We start from the raw sequence: 21,010 nt of genomic DNA, 5'->3' as shown, positions 1-21,010 counted from the left end.
ATTAAGAACATGGTTTCATATGATTAAGGGGGCTTATATGGATGTAAATAGCATTAGCTGCTTCATTAAAAATACACCTTTAAAATGTACTTATTGTTTTATTTATATATAATTAGCATGACTATCTATGCTAACATTCACTGCTCTATTTTTTTATTCTTGGTTTTATCTTCAGATAATTCTCTGTCTCCTCTCATCATCTGGTGTCACCCCACCCTTAGACACGCCTGCTTGAATTTTAGCTAACAAGATATCTGCGTATTTGAATTCTTTTATTAATTCCAATTAATAGTATCTTGACAATAAAGCAAAGCGACAGACAAAAGAAAAGCAATAAACAAAAGCCCTGAAAAAAAGACATTAAGTCACCATTTATTTTCAATTTGCTAAATCAAGTTGATAATTAACCTGTCATTTACAGCACACCCTTTGCAAATCGGGCAATGGTGGTAACTGAGGAAATTAATTAAGCTAACTGTAATTTCATTTTGCATTTTACATTAGCTTGGCAAGTTAAGGTGACAAAGAACAAAGATGATAATAAAGTTCCACCTACGTGAATTCTTCTGAGTATTCTCAGTGCCTCCCGGAGATGACATGGCAGTAAGAATTAAGCAAGTAAAAAGAAACCCAGCACTGGTCAAGTGAAAGCTCCAGTTACCAAGCGGCCCCAGTGGTGTGCATCTTCAGTGATGCAGAACAAAGACCTTTGCCAGAAGGCTGCTTTTTCAAAGCAGCGGTACCGCGACGGGCAGTTTCCGATGGGCCGCTCGCACGCAGATGCAGCTGCACACACATGGATACTTCAACCCAGCACCTCCCCAGAACCTGAGCACAAGCTCCCAGCAGCTGGGCTCCACCAGAAATGCAGGCATGTATTTGGGAAGATACCACACGCTGCTGAACCGAGGGGTGCTGCGCAGACTGAAATCTTCCCAGCGGGATATAATCGGATGACACGCAGCTACAGCATGTGTTTATTTGGCAGAGAGCTGGAAGCATCCGCAAATGATTCAGAAGCAAGGGGAAAGGTACAGAAGGGTTCTGAATTCTTTTTTTAATTAGGCACTGTTCACGAGGCTCACCCCTTAAAGTGCCTTTCCTTAACATGGCTTAGCTCAGATACCCCACAAACCAGACTACATACTATTCTTACTTCACACATAAAATATTAAAAAGACTTGGATGAAATTTTAAAATAAATTAGAACAGTATTCTCCACTGAAAACTGTATTTTCTGTATTATATATCCAGGTTACATTTTCAACAAAAACTGAAAGAAAAAAAAGGCTATGCAGTTGAGAAAAAAAATACAGCAACAGCATATGACTGAGAATCTTTGGCTCTGCTGATGCTGCAGTTACACAACAGTGTATTTATGTTCAAAAACTGTAAGGCATTCCTTAGAATTGGGAACACTGGCACATGTTGCCTCTTCAGTTTAGGAGGGTGCACAGTGTTGCCAGAAACCAGGATAGCCATAGCAATTCCTTTATTTAAAAAGAGCACATTTAGCAAACCTTCCCTGTGACAATTATCAAAATACAGAGTAGGGACAAAAGGCAATTATATCACAAATACTTCTCCAAGCAACATCATTAAAAATAAAAATATCTAGAATGTTTGGCCTACAAAACTTGGATTTAACTAGTGAAAACAACACCAAAAATATCTATGTGAAAGATTAAAAGAATAATAATAATCATGAGATAATCCCGCTTCAGTCAGGACTTTGGTAATTAAAGGATGAATTCAAGTTAGAACTGTAGACAGAACCGACTTATATTTTTTCCACATCAGTCATTTAAGCATTAGAGACAATTAAAATATTACACCTTTAAATATTTTCTGTTCTACATAAACTGAGTATGACAGGACTTACGTTCCCATGAAATTGTTTCCTATTATCTACAGAGTTTGCTATTCACCCCGGCAATGGCTGAAGAAAATCCCTATGGTTACCCTGGCCTCCTCCACTCCTCACAAAACCAGGATTCTGCAAGGCTGATTCCAGCACAGAGTAAACTTCCACCACAGCCAACAGGAGCTGCATCTGCACACCCATGAGGCATCTTATTTTAAGCTGCAGTGATGCCAAATTTGTCATGATACATCTGACCTCTGAAAGGCTTTTGACTTAGTGCAATACTAGATTACAAAGAGTGTAGGAATCAAGGAAAAAAATAGAGAACTAAATAAATGCATCACTATTAATATTTGTTAGGAGGATAAAGCAGCCCCCTCAAAATGCAATGCAAAGACATGATGAGAGGGCATATGAGTGTCTCATGAAATAAAACCCACAAGATTCTCTAAAACTATATGTAGACGAAGCAGAATTTAATAGAAAGGAAGGTTCCTGCTCTTCACTCTTACCTAGCCAGAATTAGCATTAAAAAAGCCCTGATAAACACAAGGTTTCAGAAGTATCAGTAATGTCAGCACTCTATGGGTTATGCTAATTCATTGTCTGAATAGTACTTTCAGGTGACAGCCAACACCCAAAATCCTGAAATCTAGTTGAGTATGGAGGCTACAAACTGCACTATCGAATCTGCAACACAAAAAGTTACATTACAGCTAAACACACAACAAACAAAAAACCAAAAATAAATAAATAGAAAGGCATTTAAAACATTAAACCAGAAGTGGTTTAGGATAGAAGTAACAAAACCAAAACTTATCTTTGATCAGCCAAGCTACAACAGGACACACTATGTATTCCAAGGAAATCTATCTAGTTTGCCCATAAATAATCTGGTCCCTCTCTAGCAGCCTTTTGAAACTTCCTCTAGAAACTCTACTCCCTATTTACAGCTTTGAAATTTCAGGCCTTTTTCCAATATATCCACGCAAGGCTGTATTGACACTACCAAAAAAAGCTTTTTGTTTTCACCTCACCAGTTGACAACTAATAAAAAATGAGCAGAAGGAAACATATCAAATTATTAAGAGCTGAGGTTTTTCAGTCTGGAGAAAAAGATGACTTTGGAGAGACTTCACTGTGGCCTTAAGGGGGCTTTATAAAAAGGAGGGAGAGGGAATTTTTTTATGGGCAGATAGTGACAGGATAAGGGCCAATGGATTTAAAATGAAAGAGTGCAGGTTTAGATTAGATGTTAGGAAGAAATTCCTTACTTACTGCCAGTGGGTGGTGAGGTACTGGCACAGGTTGGCCAGAAATGCTGTGGATGCCGCATCCCTGGAAGTGTTCAAGGCCAGGTTGGTTGAGGCTCTGAGCAACCTGGTTTAGTGAGTGGCACCCTAGCCATAGCAGGGGGGTTGGAAATAGATGATCTTCAAGGTCCCTTTCAGCCCAAACCATTATATAGTGAGTTAGTTGACAATGCAGCCTCCTTTGAGCAAAGCACCATGGAAATGGGCTTTCTGATGTAGTAATTAAAGGCAGAATTGTAGATAATTTCATTTCTACAGTTGAAATATGCCAAACCTCCCCTACTTTTCTTCTTCTATTGAAATGTAAATTCTATTTCTTGTATAGAAAATATTATCTGTCCTGAAGATTCTATGCTTATTAACATATTAGATAAATTTCTTTCCAGTCATCTGCAAAATAAATGCGTACAAAAGATATTATCCATTGTAGTTTGCTTCACTCCCAGTCTTAATACTTAATCCAGCAAATGTTTTGATGCCTTGGCAAAGTCAGCTAATACATTTTCAATTACACCTCATGCTCAATTTGTGTTGCCAATTGAGAACAAAAAAGTCATGTTCAAAGGGTCAGTGCGAGGCAATCAATTGCATTTGTGTATTATCCCAGGAAACTGAAAGTTTCCCCTGCTCCTGTGTATGCATTCACAGATAGGACAAGCTCTTAAAGTATGCCATTAAGTTGGATAACTCAGCCAAACAGAATCAGACGTGTGCAACTCGTCACCATCCAGCTGTGGGCTACAGAAATGTACATCTGAAAGCTCATACATATATTTCAGTGTTGGTAATATCTGCCCAGATGTATAAAGATTCAATTAGTTACTGGGGAGGACTGAAACCAGTCAAAGACCAAGAGTGAACCTTTGTTAAATTCCTCTGTTTAAAAGGATTTTAAAACAAAATCACTATTTTTTTAAAAGGCTTGATTTTAAGGCCATACCATTTAAAGGAAGGCAAAAAATGAGCAAAAATAGAAGATACAGAAAGCTAGATACAGACCTAGAAACTGTAAAAATATTCAATAGATGCAAGAGTCTGCAAACTTGAAAACAAAAAGTAAAATGAAAAGCAAGTTAACTGTATGGACACTTCAGAATCTTGTTTCCTCCTCCATCTGTCTCATCTTATTACACTAAAATGGAAGACTTAAGTAGTTAAACCATATTTGCCTTTCACTAAAGATTTGACCAGAAGAGCCCAAGACCCAAGTCTTTCTGTTCCCTAGAGAATGGTTATCATATATAAGATTTTTGGTCCATTCTTGCTACAAACAACACAGAGCATCCAAAGTTGCAAGTCTCCTTCCACAGCCTGGATGGGAAAGAAGCTAGTAAAACACAGTATTAGCTAGAAATCTACCAGGGTATTTTCACCTCATAGCAAAATAATGAGGAAAAGCCCAGATATCTGAATATCAACCTGCAATTCTAATTCCATTTTAGCTTTATTAAAAAAGAATTAAGCAATCCTCTCCCAACTGTTTTCTGGAATGACAAAGCAAGAGCTGCCTGTGCTACAAGGTTTAAATATTGAAATTTTGGACCACAGAAATGTTACAGTAATTGAACTCAGTGTGGCTGGAATTAATTTCTACCACAATGTCACCTTACTCTTGCTCAGAAGCAACATACAGGATTACGTTCTCAAAATGACAGCTCAACTTCAAGAGTAGCTACGTCATTGAATTTATGAGCTTTGTCAACCATGAGCTGTAAAGACCTCCACTGCATATTACTCATGCACCTGGAAGGCCATATGAAGAGTAGGAAAAAGGAGTTTTATTCTGGCAGCCATCAGAACACAGCATAATAAAGAGGATTCCTAGACTGGGTGAAAAAAAAAATCAGTTTGACATACTATTTATTCAAGTGAGTAGGCTTCAAAAAAATGGCAAACAAAGAGATGGAGTCAACACACTGCTCCCATTGTTGTGTGCTCTTAGAAGAGGGAACAGTGAAAGTCCGGAAATTAAAGTTTGGATATAAACATATTTAAGCTCCTGATAAAAGGACTGGAAAACTGCAATCTCAACAGCAGCATCTTAGATGCATGAATAGGGATGCCAAAAAATGTGCGTAACAAATGTGACCTAATGACTTAACCTTGAAGGAAAAAACAAGAACACCTCTTTACTTCACAGGTCAGTTTCCCAAGGAATATTTTGACAAAGCTCTTAAAACTTATCAGGCCTTGTTTGGGAGAGACCTCTGATTCAAAAGGCTGAAAACATATTTTGTTGTGTTGTAAACAAAAGTGCTGAAAATGGTCATATGATCTGTTTCCCTGAGCTTGAATCAAACTAATCCTGTTAAAGCTCAGAAATATGCATGACTCAGTAGCCAAAGCCATGCATGTATTTGCCCTTGCACAGCTGCTTCCACCTTTCATTGTCCAAAAGTGCTGTGTTGCTGATCTCCAAACAGCCTCTAGTGCTTTAGTCCTCTTTCCAGAAATGAATTCAAAACATTGCATCCTGAACTTTTTATTAAAAGGGACTTCTGAAAACAATTTTGAAATCGAACATGTATATAGTTCCTATTTGGATAAATTAGAAGTAAACTCAACAGCTTAAGTTATTACCATTGTGCAATTCTATTACTTTTAAAACTTTTATTTTTCCCTACTCTCTCACTGATGATTACCTACTCCATTTTCTGCTCCAGTCTTCCATCTTCTAATGAGCTTAACAGTATTCTGTAAACATTTACTACAAAATCCTGGCTAATCTGGAACTAATGGAATGTTAATTCAAAAAAGAAAAAAAAAATTAAAAATGGTATGATGTGCTTAGAAGGATGATGGAATGATTTGAAATCTCAGTGCAGTCCTAAATGCACTAGGTTTCAAGTATCAGGAGCAAATAACCACATATGTGCTATCAAATTTCCAGTTTCTCAGCTGCAAAATGAAAATGATACCTTCCTAAACAATGCAAGAGCACAATCCCTCAACTATTAAAATCAAAACCACACACAAATATCAACTAAAATAAACTTTACTATTGCAAGAAATTCCCAAGATTCAGAACAGAACACTTTTTTTTTTTAGCATCTTTGTAAGTATCAGCCAAGGCTGGACAGCACAGAGCATAAGCTATTTCCTACAAGCAGGTCTCCCAAGACTGATATTGGAGCAAGCTAGAAAGAAACTTGCAGGCCACTACATATGGCACACCAATGTTTTCCAATTCATAAAACAATCATCTTTTATAGCAAAGACCTCTGTAAGATAAAGTACTAGAAAAAGATAAGGAACTGGACAACCTTTGATATGTTCTGCCCTCATACTTCACATACACAAATGCCAGTGCTGCAGCAGTGTCGACAAAGACTTCACATACTCCATCACATACTCGTTCCTTGCCTGCTTCAGAGAGAGATGTTTAACACAAAAAGCAGGAAAGCTTGTAACCTTCACTTTCTCAGCATCACACATTATTAAATAATAATCAATTTCAATTACTCTGTAATAGAAAACCCTTGTGGTTGAAAGAAGAGAGACTGGAAAGGTTTGTCCTCCTTCTGCACACTGTGGGTGAAGCAAACAACAAAGGAGAATGTCTGGTCCTGTAAAAATAAGCCTTAAAGCAAAAGGAGGAATAGTAAAATCTATTCCTCACAATGAAATGGAGTTCAATCTGCAATACCAACATGAAAATGGCAGAAAAAATATTCTAAAACATTGAAAAATACAAAAACAATTCATAATTTCTTAAACTAGTATAACAGTCTTATTTATTCTTATGCTCCTTAAAGGTACTAATATCAATGAGCAAGAGAGTTAGTGGATTCTCAACACCTTTCAATGCTGCAACCTGGCATTTATACATTCCTTGCTAGGGTCCCTTCTGGATGACCCCTGGTATCTTCAAAAATATACTTAAAAGATCAATGAATTACCATTTTGTACCTTGGCACACAGTGGGAAGTTGTAAATGAAACCAGGAACAATTCAATTTCTCAGTTGTGTAGATTTTTGCTTCAATATTAAAATAAATAAATACGAGGTATATATGAGGGCACTTAAAATGTTTTTAAGGTTACAAACATTTGAAGATTACACAAATTTACAGACTATACCTGTGCAGCTATTTGTATTTACACATCCACAAAATTCCAGTGAAGTAAAGTTTTAAAACAGATGTGAGAAGTCTGTGAAGCTACTCAGCAGCCTTACGAGTCACAGCTGTACTCTCAAGGTCAGTGCCAACATAAAATTTGCATTTTTTTCTGTATTCATTGTGCAATTGATAGGATGCATCACAACACTCAAGTTTCTAGTGCTGTGCTAATTTGAATTTCAGACTAGACCATTCAGTTTCTTAAGTCCAGTAAAACTTACTTTCTATCCTGAGCAAGGCATAAGAACTCATCACTGGTGAAAGTTGCATCTGGAAACTGAAAAAAGTGCATACAACTCTCTTTTAACCCTTCTAGCAAACACATTGAAGGAAGTTTTTGTGGTACTTTAATTCCTGCATATCCAGAAAGAATGATCTTGTATCTTTATGAAAGATATTTTTATGCAAGACATTTACCATCCTTATATCTTGGAAGCTATTACTTTTTAGCATATGGTATTCAAATTTACAAATAACAAGTTACTATTATAAAAAAATGGCATTTCGGGTTTTTCCTTTGGAACAGATTTTAAAGTACAATGATTTCAAGTGCAAATGCATTAAAAGATGCAAGTGTATAGGAAGATATTTTAAACAGTTCTTTTTCAGACCCTGCACTTGTTATTTAATGAACAGAATGCTGAGGAAGACATTTCACTCTGGACAGTTATGCAAAGATAAATCTGTTGAGGACGTAGTCTATACTTGCAACAAACATTTATTAAAACATAAAGAACCATCTACTCAACTACTTAACGTGTTTCAGTTGGAACCAACTTTTCCCACCTCCTTTTGCTTTTTACAGCATTAGGCTGTTAACTTAGGACACACTGCTTGCCTTTGCTGCTGCCTTTTTCCTCCCTCTGTGACAGGATTCCTATGGATATCCACAGAGTTATCGCAGTGTGCTTCATCAACGGGAACTAAAGCCAACCAAGTGACAGATCATTTTTGCCAAAATCTAGTGAGCTCTGGAATTATCTCAAGCCAGAAAACTCAAGTAGGAGCCTGGAGTTCGACTGGGCAAAGCTGTCCTAGAACCAAAATATCTGCCATTATGTAAAGAATCCTTCACAACTAGGAAGGATTTCCCTATTTCCAGCTGATGAAAGATATGCCAGATACTAATGTAAGATCCAAAAGGCCAGAAAAAGACTGACTGAAGCCAATATAATGAACACCTCTACTTCTCAATCCAGGCTGACAAATAAAATTCCAAGATCTGAGAACTTTGTAAGTCAGAAACCCAAGAATATTTCTTCCAAGAATGTATTTTCAATCAATTGTACTCCTGGATTTTCAGTAGTTTAATCCAAATCTCCTGAGAAATGTCAGACAAAAGAATGAAAGTTGTTGCCAAAATCAAAACACTGAATCTACTGTTTATTTTAAACTTTCTTGTTGTCATCTTCTAGAAAGGAATTAGGCTTGCTTGACAAGACCATTCTTGAAATTTTCTTAGCTATTACTCCCCCTTCTCTTCTGTCAGGTACAAGCTTGTCCACCAGTTCACTGTACAAAAACCCACACAAATTAGGCTGACAGATGTTTAATATCCATTTTCCACGATGCACCCTCTACACTTATCTAGCCTTCTCTTGGCTACTAAGACCAATATTTCATAACCAGTATTGGAAATCTGTATCCATTACAGAACCAGTTGCTTCGTTTGGTGTAAATTTCAAGGTCAACACACAGCTAGCATGTTCCTCTTCCATCAAAATAATTGTCTTTGTAAAATACCTACTGTCAAGTAACGTTAAAGTCTCTATTGAAACAAGGGGCATAGAGTGAAATTACTTTGGAAACCAATCTTCTGGCTTCTGTAAACTCACTTAAAACACCTGATCAATCTAAACAGAAAGCCAGAATTCACTGTTCTCAAAAGCACCAGGTACTACCTGGTAGCTGCCTTGCTTCGGATCAGAAGAAGCCTGGCATTACCTTCCATTTTGTATTGAGTTGCTTTATGTTAAAAGCTGTCAAATCAATCAACAAAAGGGTTGGTTTGGTAAGTTACAGAGAAAGTGACATTTTACATAATCTGTGTTGCTTATCTGTTACTGTAACTGTTATTTTCCTTTTGCAGTATCACAAACATGAGACAGTAATGAACTGAAAAGGCAAAGGAATGCAGCTGATAGAAATTTCCATCCCTCCTTTCAATTTCAAGACACAATTGATTGACAGAAGTCAATGCACCCAACTTCATTCTCATAAATACTAGTCACAAACCAACAGTCACATCCTACCCAAAGAAAGAGATAATAGCAATTTCAAACTGATCAAGCATTAACGTCTGTAGGTAGCGTAAGCCTCAGTTTAGGATTTACTGAAAATGGGACTGTGTTCCATCTATGTACCACAGACAAAGCAATAGTACATGACAGAGTTTCCACCCATTACGTCATATATTGGACAAATATTTGTATATATCATCAAGTATCTCCAACAAGTTGAACTACAAAAATTAAATTTGCATAATACTGTGAAAATTCCCTGGAAACAGCGAGACAAAAACCTTACATGTAACAGCCTGCAACACACGCCAAAAATATATCAGTGCTGAAAAAGACAAACTAGTTGAAGACAAAACCCTTAAAAATTGAACACCAAAGGAAAGGCTTGAATTAGGTACAGGAATCTCTGAAACCTAGATAAGACAACAAAGTATCTGTGTTCTCCCTACACTTAGGACTCTCTCAAAGAAAACTGTAGCAAGAAGAAGTAAAATGAAAAATACACAGCCTGCTGGGTCAACATAAAATTAACACTAAAAAATGTAGAAGGGCAAAAGTTCCTTCCTAGATTCACTTAATACACAAATTACCATAACTCTTTCAAACATTTAAGTAGAAAATAAAAATAGAATTTACCTTTGAATGTCTCCAGTTCCTTCCTGTTGGAGAAGAGCAGAATTTAAAAAATAATTAGAAATTCACATGCAGAACTACAGGATTTATTTTACATGCTTTAAGACTCACTAAAAGACAAAAATCAAAGAATTTGACTGTCACCATATATAAGGGCAATATTACTATATGTGTTTATCTAAAGCAAAGTCAACTTGTTTATAAATTAGGCCACCATCTCTTTATAAAAATGTACAATTATACAAATATTGCACATTTATATCTAGCTACATAATTTCCACATACACTGCTCCAAAAATAACCAAGTCTTCTTAAGGCTTTAGTTACTAAAGCATCCTTTTCTTAGAGAGATTTACCAATTTACAGTACCATGAATAACAATTTGTGTCCCATTTTCATCAATGCTATTCAAATAAATCTTGGCAACAATGAAGCAGAAACATTTGACAATATCACTCACTTAAAACAGAATGACAGGCAAAGAGATATACAGTGACATTCCTCAGAGGAGAGGATTTTCAAGTATGGAATATGACAGATAACCCAGAAAGCCAAGATGCATCAGAAAGCTAAGAAATGAAGAAAAAAAATATCATTTTTGCCTTCATATCAGGCCACTTTCCATTTTTAGTGGTTATGCAATTGTGAATGCAGAGGCTATAAAATGAACAGAAATATCTTCTCTGTTTTAAAGAAATTGCAAAATGCTCCAATTGTCATTACTACAAGGTAGTGATTCATCATTAATTTAAAGGCTAAAGAAGAATCAATGTAATAACTGACATAAGGCAGAATGCTGGCCTTAAAAAATACTCATTTACATAAAATATTTTTTCAGTCTGCGCCTCACAGAATGCCTAGTTAAATTCTGAAGCAAAAGAGACTGTAAGAAAAATAAAGACTGAATTCACAGTTGTTCAGATAAATTATTCTATTCTCTATCCACTGACTAAAGCACTCTTCAGTCACCTACCAGAGACACTGTTTCACAATACAGATGCTATACCATAATAACTCCCTTTACCCCTTAACAGATTTAGCAATTCAGCATATATTCTTGCCTCAAGTACAGATAAAACTCACTCAAAGTTGAAATAATTTATTCTCTAAGCAGGCCAAAATATTCTATAAGAAGCAAGAGAATGAATTTACCTCCACATTTTCAGAGAACATCCCACTTTTGTCACCAAATGTTAAATACAGGTTTTTGAAAGAATGGGTACTTTACCAGGAAATAAGCTAGAGTGTGATTCACAGTAAAGAATTCTATTAGTTGCATACTTCCTGTGAGTATCTATTTCCTTTCCTGCTTCTCCTCCATCCCTTTCCCAAGCTAGTTTCTCCCTTTTATACCAGAGAAAAAAGCTACTTTAAAATACCTGTGATTTGCAGGCTCATACCCCAAAAAATTTCTCCTACCCTGTATACTCTAACATAGAGTTACAAAATTCTTAAAGTTACACAATTCTCACAAGCTGCCCTCATTTTTAAATAATGGCACAGTAGTTGAGGAAACAACAATCACAGGAAATGCTTGTTTTCCATGGACTGAAACAAAACCTTACTGGAGGAAACATCTTGTGAAAGTAAGAGGGGAAAAACTACATTATTTGCACCTAAAATCAGGAGATTTACTTGTCTACAAAAAAGATGAAACAATTACTGCCATTGTGTTGAAAGAGGTTAGTAAACAAGATGGTAATACAATAACCAAGTAGCAAACACTCATTATGTCTAATACCCCAGAATTTTCCTTTTCAAAATCCGTCAATATTTTTAGGGTTGAGATGCACTAAAATATTGTCCCTATATCCATATACATCATTACCATTCATTAAGAAAATTGGAAAGTAGTATCTGACAAAAATTTTTTCTCTCTGAAAAATGAGAAGTATCTGTGATTAGCATACACTAAAAATACAGGTTTGAAATTTCAGGATCTGTACTTCCTAGTATCCTCATACCAATTCAGACCCAAACATAGAAGATTTCATATTTTATATGGCATTAATTAATCATCTCTTGTGGTTTCTCACAAGACTTCCAATAAAACTTCCATTTAGAAATATATACTAAAGTACATGCTTATTGAAACCATGTTCAGCATCACCAGCATGAAAGATTTTTTAAAATTTATTAAATCAAATTATCCAAATAAAAACTTGGAATTTTAAACATTTTAATCTTTAATCTCATTTATCAGCAGCTTTGGTAAAAACATGACACTAAACTGAGAAGTGGAAAGGAAAATTACTTCTGATGACATTGGAAAAACAAACAGCTTAAAAGTATATCAGTACATTTTGTAGTTGGGTAATTAAGATCTGGCACTGATGCACAGAGAAAAACATATAATAGAGTATTACACTTCTCCCCTTTACAAGTAAATAAATGTTTTTGTATTTACTGATAAGCTGCCAGAAGGAAGATGCCTCCTGTGTCTTCTCTAAGAGTCTGGAGACAAAAAGGTCATCTGCAGAATACACTGACCGCACATTAACAATTGAACTTCATATTTGTAACACAGACAATGTAAAGAAACAGCGATTTGTGAGAGTAATTAAAATGAAAAGGATTAAATTGAAAGCAGTTTTAGAAAAGTGGCCTTCAAAGCAAGGTTAATAGACAAGCAGGAGGAAACATGTAAGGCAATTGAAAGTGCTCCATAGGGAAATGCTCCTGGATTTTAAGGAGTTTTCATCCAAGTGAACATTCATGCACTTCACAGATGGATGAGATAACCCTTTCCACTACTATCAGAAGGAAAACACACACCTGCCTTGCATCTGGCTTCGCTACACATGAAGGCTCTTGAAGCCCAATGTGAGCTGCTCAGCATCTGTCCAGGATTAAAGGAGCTCCCATGCTGAGTCCGACCACTGAGCAGTACAACTACCTGGCATCTGACTATATGCTCTTCAGCTACTAAATTTTAGGTTACTGACAAAAAAACCTGGCTAGTTACTCATATAAGAATACACTTTACCTTTTCATAGTTAACAGTAAGCTTTCAGAAGAAAGGACTGAATTAGGAGGCACATTATAATATAAATAGCTCTTTTCAGTGAAAGACAAAGTTCAGCACCTCTGAGCAAGAAAAAAAAGGCTAAAATAACAGACTAAAGCCTAAAATAATCGGACTATAAAGGCATGGAGATAATTCAAAAGTAATCTCATTCTGTATACAGAGCAATTTACAAATCCCAGATTCTTTCCTGAGAGGCAAGAGGCAGTACAGGCTTCACTGACACTGAAGTTTTATGTCCATGAAAATTACGTTGACACACATACAGGCAATAGTGTTAATCCCTACCTTTCCAGTTGCTTGTTTTCATAAAATATATGGGGGGGAGGGGGGCAGGGAGGGGTGGGATTTAACTGTTCTGTGAATTTCTGTACATGTCAAACTCAGTTACCAGTTTTTAGGATACCTGGAATGTTCTAACGATGATGCTGTCAGTGGTCTCCACTTCTTCATTTACAGAAAAGTTAAGATTCAGGGCTTGTGGTGAGAAAACGTAATTGTGGAGACAACAGGTGAAACAAACCATCTACAATATATGACTTGTCCCACAGGGTAACTGACACGACCAGTTAAGAGTTACAATCTAGTTAGAAGGCAGATACAAATTCCCAGGGACTTTGTCATACCCCTCAGGTTTTTCATTGCATTTTTGGATTAACCCTGCTCTAGCCACTGTATCTTGCAAAAGGCTGTAACATTAAGATCAATTTCCTAAGTGTAACTAAACATCAAGGAATCCAGTTAAATACCTAGGAGACTACAGGAACACCACATTCCTTACAAAGATGCCACCAGCCAGAATTGACCAAATTTCATACCTGATCTTCAGGAAGAAAATAAGCAGATAAGAAAGTAACAAATTCCTAAATTAATGTCAGGAACAATTTTATAACACAAGCTCTAAGAGTAACAGTCAGTAAACTCCAACTACTAGACTTATATATAAACAAAAGGCAATATTAAGGCAGCATATGAATGCTAAAAATTTAGGATTAAATTTGAAAGATTTTACAATTACACATGTTAATAAATGGTGAGCTGTAAATACTATTTACAGATAACATATTTAAAGAAAGTATACATGCTTATCAGCAAATTAATCTAAAAAAAAATATGGCACCTAACATGATCCAACTCAGAAACTGAAAAATGCTGCATTTCCTCTGCTATGTCTGGTATAGTTAAGTTTTCAAAATTATGGATTAAAAAAAAAGTCCTTCCATAGCCTGACTCAAGCTTTAGCAAGGTAAAAAGCCATAAGATCTCCCCTTAGGACTTTCCTCTGGATGTCATCAGAAGTAAAAGCCAAAAAATGGAGAACTCAAAACCTATGTCACTTGTACAGTGTGCAGAAATAATTCAAGTACTTTTTTTTTTTTTTTTTTTTTTTTGTAGTTAGGATTAGCACTTCTGTCAATCCTGACACAAAACTGTTTTCCCGGTCCCTGAGACTGGTTGAGCACCCCTTGGAGATACTTAGGCCAATTACTACTTTGAAATACACTTGACAATGAAGCAATGAAAAGCCTTTGAGTAGAGAAAAATTAGTAAAAAACAACACCATTACTAAACAACTGCTAGAATTGAACTGCAGGCAAGGGTTTCTATTAATCTGACAAAACACTGAAGACAGGTCAGAATTCTCCATAATCAAAACTGATATTTTAACCACTAAAAGAGAAGAGCAGAGAACTAAGGCATTTCAGTAATACCACAATGGAGATTTTTTTGCTTCCATACTCATGCAGATACAGAAGTAGCTGGAGTCTGTTTTCCAGCACAACTTCTATCTTAATTTCAATCCAGAAGATGGAACTGATCCCAGCAAATTTTTGCAGCAATCACAAACATTAACTAGTAATCAAGTTAAAAAAATACAACCAAAAACAAGCACTGCCCTAATATATTCAGCAGTTCCAGGGTTCATTGAAAGCATTTCTGTTTTGATGTTTCAAAAAAACCCCAACAAAGCTTAAGAACATGGGAAACCAATTTTCAGGCACTATTACTCAAAAGAACAGTAAACTATAAGGGAGATGGCCTTAAAATCACAAGAAAATAGTAGAAGTGAAATTATTAAAGGCAAGTTTTGTCCTCTCCTATGAGATTGACACAGGGCACTTGCCATTAGAACCACTCCAAAGTGGAATCTGAAATGTGGAAAAAATGCTTAGCTACCTCTAAAAGCTCATGCCTTCAGGTGTAGGATTTTGCACAGGACACTAGTTACTAATGCTTTTGCTTTCATCCTGTTGTTATTCAAAAAGCCCAACAGTGTTTACTTTTTTTTTTTCATTTTGTATTAGTATGCAACATCACTGGATCACTAAAACATACATGTATCAACACAGTTTGATTTTATCATACAACCAAAATTTTACGAACCAAAGTTGAAAGCTGAAATCTGAGAATAGAAAATTAAGCTACAATTTGAGAAATTAGAAAGAATGTAAGAGAAGGTGAAGTTTAAGAGAAGGTACAAACAATCCACCATCAAAGGTCACCTCCACCATCAACTCCACCATTTTTTTCTAGAAAGAAAAGGAGTTCCTGCAAACCTGTTTTTGGTAAACAACCATACAAGAAACTGCAGACCCTCTTTTAACCTGGCCATCAACTTCCATAAGCAAAAAGATGACAGTATTCAAGAACTGGCCAAGCTTTATTCAGTAAGCAACATATGGCAAAACCCCAATTCACAGAAACAAGTAAAAGGAGCTTGTGACTCCATGTACAGTCTTCATCTAAAATGCTGAATGTGGTTCCACACAGCATGAATGCAGTTGTGTCACAGAGAAGTTACAACCTGAATATCTTCAGGCATCCTCAATATGTCCCTTTGATGCAGGAATGTGAAATCTCCCTCACAGAACCATTGTCAATGAATGCATTTAATACTTCTTTTTTAAACTCTTTTAAATGAATTAGTTTTCAACGTAAGTGGAAAGGAGTTATTAAAGATCTCAGGAAATAATCCAGAGCAAAGAAACACAATTTATCAGGAGACATAGCAAAAAGAATGAGTTTTAGTGTGGTAATGACAAGCATCTAAGTCCTGTTCTTCTGCCACTAGCCACAATGAATTAATTACACACATAAATAATGCATTTTTGAAGAGAGGGAGGGTACAAAATGATGATTAAGGCAGTCCTAAACCATCTGTTCCTATTATTGCTACAGTAAGTCTGGACAAAGAATGCCTGGTATTAACAGCTTGACAGGATTTGCAGATTATGCCCACTAACAAACACCACATAAAGGTAGAGATAAATTATGCAGGATTGACATACTGTTTAAACATTTTCTAGATAACATTATTAGAAGGTGCTGTAGGATACACAGGATCCAACACAAACATTCAGTCTTTAACCACAGGTCACAAAAGCCAAATAAAAAAGCCTTTTATTTGCCTATTTGAAAAAAAACAAGACTATAAGAAGGTAAGAAGTAAATCTCTTTGCAAAAAATGTCATTGGCTCTCTGTATCAAGCAAAGATCACCAGAGAAAGGGCAAAATTACATCAACTTAAAAGTGACATAAATTATACCATATATTCACACTTTGCAAATAAGAGAAAAAACTGCCAAAACCCCTGCAATCTTCAAATCTGCTGTGTGCTCAGTCTTGCCCAATGTTTCCAAATACTGGGAGCACTGAGGGGAATAAAAGTCACTAATATGAAGCAGCATACTCCTTTGGGCTTGGCATATGCAGAATACTGTAATGCAAGATTTCTTGCAAACAAAAAGTTCAGAGCTTTCAAATTACAAAAAAAAAAGGAAGCAGAATTATCCATTAAACTCTTCCAAAGCTTGTGCAAGTCTCTTCAGGAGCAATAGAATTTTCATTCCATGTGTCTGTCCAAAGAAGTACAACAATTGATGGAAATAAAATTAATTCCAGCCAGTTATCACCATGAAAACAGTTGCTGCTGGTTGTGCTGTACTCGAACTCATGAAACAAGACAGAAAACATCTTTGCAATGCGAGTGCAGAAACTGATACAGCGTCTAATGAAAACTCAAAGCCAGTCATCCAGTGCACATCTGCCATGAAAACTCCAGAAGATAACAGAAGTTCTGTATCCAATTTTTCAAAAGTATTTATTTAAGTACCCACCTACAAAGAGGTATAGCAGCTCCAAATCTATACCACTAGGCGACTGATCAAAAAGAGCATGGCATGAAAATTTACACTGGTGAAAACTTTGATGAGGACTATGAAACATATAGCTGAGGTCTCACTAATAATTCACAGTACACTTAAGGTCAAAAGGAAAAATATACTTGCTTAAAACATTGCAACGAAGGGGCATATACACTTTTTTAGATATAAAAAGTAAATTTTATAAATTACATGTAAAGCTTGAGAGGGTTATGAAGGCAAAATTTAAATGTATCACAGGGAATCACCATTGAGGATGCTGTACAGTACAGAGTACTGTCCCAGCCTGTCACTTGAGGAATGCTATGGGATCTAAACAAGAGCTATAGATATCAAAGGTCTTCTGTACCTATTTTTCAAATGTTTATGTTGTTAAGGCCTCAAATAAGTCACCATATCTACATTCAACAGCTCTTACTGTTCCTTTTGTTCCCAAAGCAATTAAAAAGAGGGATAAAGTCTACAGAAAAAACAACAGTAACCAAGACATTGTCTCACACACATCTCTAATCTACACAATGCAATTGCCATAAATTTTTTACCCTTCTGAAAGAAAAAGTAAATCAAGCATTCTTCTGCCCCAGAAGCACAAAAGCACCATCATGGCATGGCAATGCATCCAGCAAAAACTATGAAAATCTGTCCAACTCCTCACCTACTGCACTAATTATGAAAGCATGAGGTTACACTAAAAATAACCTATAAAATTCAAAAATTATGAATAAACACAAATTTAAAGAATTTATTTTTCCTTCAAGTAAAGCATTTGCTTAAATAACGTCAAAAAGGAAAAAACAGTCGCACTAAGGTTTGTATTTTAGATTTTTAAATTTATTTTCCTTCTATGTTAGCTCTCAAAGCTGACAAATACTGAAAAACAGAATGGGTTCTTAAAAATGACATCCTAAAAAATTATCATTCAGACAATTATGTTTTCAGTCAAGTAACATACAGTAAAATCTATCCACTCATTTCCAGTGACAAGGACCTTGCTATTCCCAATGTATTCCTACAAAATGCTGCACTTGGGCAGCTCCTTTTAATTGACACAATATTCAGGAGCTGCTATTTTTCAAAATGTGGTGATCTCCCTGAAATGGATACAAATGGTACCACAAGCTTCATGGCAAGTACAGCTTCAGGTCAGAAACATTTTATCTTACACCACAAGGCTGCCATTCAGGGCACATTAATAGATGACACAAAAGTGAGCTCCTGACAGTGATTCCTAAAGGACACTGTGCATTTAGGAAAGCAAAAATTGCCACATGAGACTAAGGGGACACAAAGTTTTCTGCAATCAGAATATCCACAGTAGGAGAATGAATGAAATGGAAGAAGAATTGTGTTTAATTGAAAAAAGACAGGAAACAAAATTACATGGTTTAATGCTAACATATATCCAAATGATTGCAGAGACACTAACCAGAGAAAACAAGGGTGGAATCTAGACTTCATACAACAGTACTGGTACCCTGATCAATGGATTTAAACACAAAAAAGATAATATTAAAATTTTAGAGATAAGCTCACAAAAAAACCCCAAAATCCAAAACCTATCTCCCCAAATACCAGCCTTTTAAATAGTTTGGAAAAGATGCATATTGATGAATCTACCTTGAAAATAGCACTCAAGACAATGACAGAAAGCAAAAAATTGATCTGTTTGAACTGAAATGAAGTTGCTCTATTTAATAGGGAGACCTATTTCTTAAAATAACTTCCCATAGTTACCATAAGCTGCATTTCATAGGTTTGATGTTGACCTAAAGCACCTTCTTCTAAGTCTTTCTATAGGATTTTTTTTAAAAGACTTGAAATACATGAGTTTCAAGCCTAAGCTCTACAGTGACTTTATAACAAAATTACGTTTTGTTACATGCTTAAAATAATCAGTTTGTAGTACTCAAATTCACCTTAGTTTTCACCCCAATATTGTCAAAATACATGAAATATTTTTTTTTTTCAATCACAAAAGCACTTACTCCCTGAAAATAATTTCTGTGCTAAAGAGAGAGCATAGACTCCTGACCCCTTCCCCCCTCCTTGATTCTTTCAGCTTTCTGCTGGTATCACAGTAAAAACCTCAAGCACTAAAGAAAGAAAGACAGGATACGAGTCCCAAACATATACCACACATCACACTCACATCAAGTTAATCAGCTGCTCGCTCTTCAAGCGCCTACACTGGCAAGTGTCCTTCCTGTAATGAGCTAGCAGTTAATTTCTTACCTAAATAAATACAGTGGTAATGGTCAACCAGAAATTACCTGCATTTTTCCTGTTTTGTCAGGTCTGACCAAATGTAATCAGCTTACAATTACACTAAGTAGCTTGCTTAGCATTCTATTTATAAAACTGATTAGATGCTGCTAAGCAGAGCAGACAATGTTTTAACACTTTGATACTGAAAGCATTGGAGAAAGGGAGCAAGGATGGCAGAGAACAAAATCCATTCAGAAAACTGTAGAAAGATAATTATACGGGGCCAAATCTGTTGCTTTATACACACTTAAAAATTTTGTCATTATAGCAGATATTTAGAATTTTGGAATTATTGCTCTTAGACATTTAGATTACTCAAGCAGGTCTGAACAAGTGAATACTCAGCCATTCTGACTGCTGTTGACTGTTCCTGGAGAGAGAATATGGAATTGCCCTGACCTGGGAAAGAGAAAATCCAGGCTGCAGGAAAATTACAGACCATTGCTGAGGCCCTGGCCTGAGGTTAAGACAACTGAACAGGATGTGAAAAACTAAAGGGGCATGACATGAGAAATTGTCAGATGTGACAGATTACAAAATAAGATACTGACAAAAGCCACAGATAGGACCATGACGGATGACTGGATTTCACAAGCATTTAAAGGGGAGTTAGGTAAGAAACAGCCAAATTTCACAGAAAACTGAAGGGGGATCTTTAAGGTATTGGAAAACTTTTGGGAGGTAGAACCTGCAATATCAGCACTCCTTCTGGATCTGTAACACCATTGAAGCCTAGGATTCCTTATATGGTAACTTCAAACCAGAAGGGAAAAAGTAATCAGGGGTGAATAGATCTTCTGGGAAGAGACTGGGATTTTAAGAAACCATACAAATAGATAAGGAGGATGAACACAGATAAGCTGCGGAAAATGTAGCCAGTACTGTCTGGCACAATCTTACCCTCATTCACCATATCCTCATCAGAATTGTGAAAGAACCACTTATTCTGATCTTACCACAAGTATCAAACTTGCTTCCACAATCAAGGAGGCAAGGAGGATGCCAGGGTGCTTCCCCTGGCTAACAGCAGGACTCCTGCCTGGACAGATCGAGTAACCTGGTTATCCCCATGTCAGCCAAGATCCACATCCACCCTCCCTCCCTAAAAGGCTGTCAGACACTGTTTTTGACAAACTGCTTCAATTCAACTCCTCAATTCCTAATTTATATAATGAATGTAATACTGCTTTTCTTATCTCCTTTTATTAGGTTGTTTTTTGGCACTGGTGGCAACAAAAATCAAGGAAGTCAAAAGTTCCAGTTATTTAAGGGCCTAATATTTTCTCTTGCTACTTTATCTTTTAGGTAAAACTGAAGCTCATAAGTTCAAAGTTCTGAATTTTCATACATATTGCTGTAAGTTGAAGTCTGATTCCAATAATCAAT

The 21,010-nt window shown here is 36.1% G+C and overlaps 1 protein-coding gene across 1 annotated transcript in view; it reads right to left on the bottom strand.

The window, feature by feature from the left end:
- Window positions 1-21,010, bottom strand: part of DTNBP1 (dystrobrevin binding protein 1) — a 62,269-nt gene that overhangs the window by 25,091 nt on the left and 16,168 nt on the right. Inside the window, exon 7 of the mRNA XM_021553254.3 lies at window positions 10,174-10,196. Within this exon, the coding sequence (XP_021408929.1) occupies window positions 10,174-10,196 (23 nt within the window). The remainder of the gene's footprint in view (window positions 1-10,173; window positions 10,197-21,010) is intronic.

Source organism: Lonchura striata, chromosome 2 (assembly GCF_050655825.1).
Source record: "Lonchura striata isolate lonStrDom1 chromosome 2, ASM5065582v1, whole genome shotgun sequence".
In the NCBI taxonomy this organism is placed as follows: Eukaryota; Metazoa; Chordata; class Aves; order Passeriformes; family Estrildidae; genus Lonchura; species Lonchura striata.
This window is presented reverse-complemented; position numbering and strand designations above follow the sequence as displayed.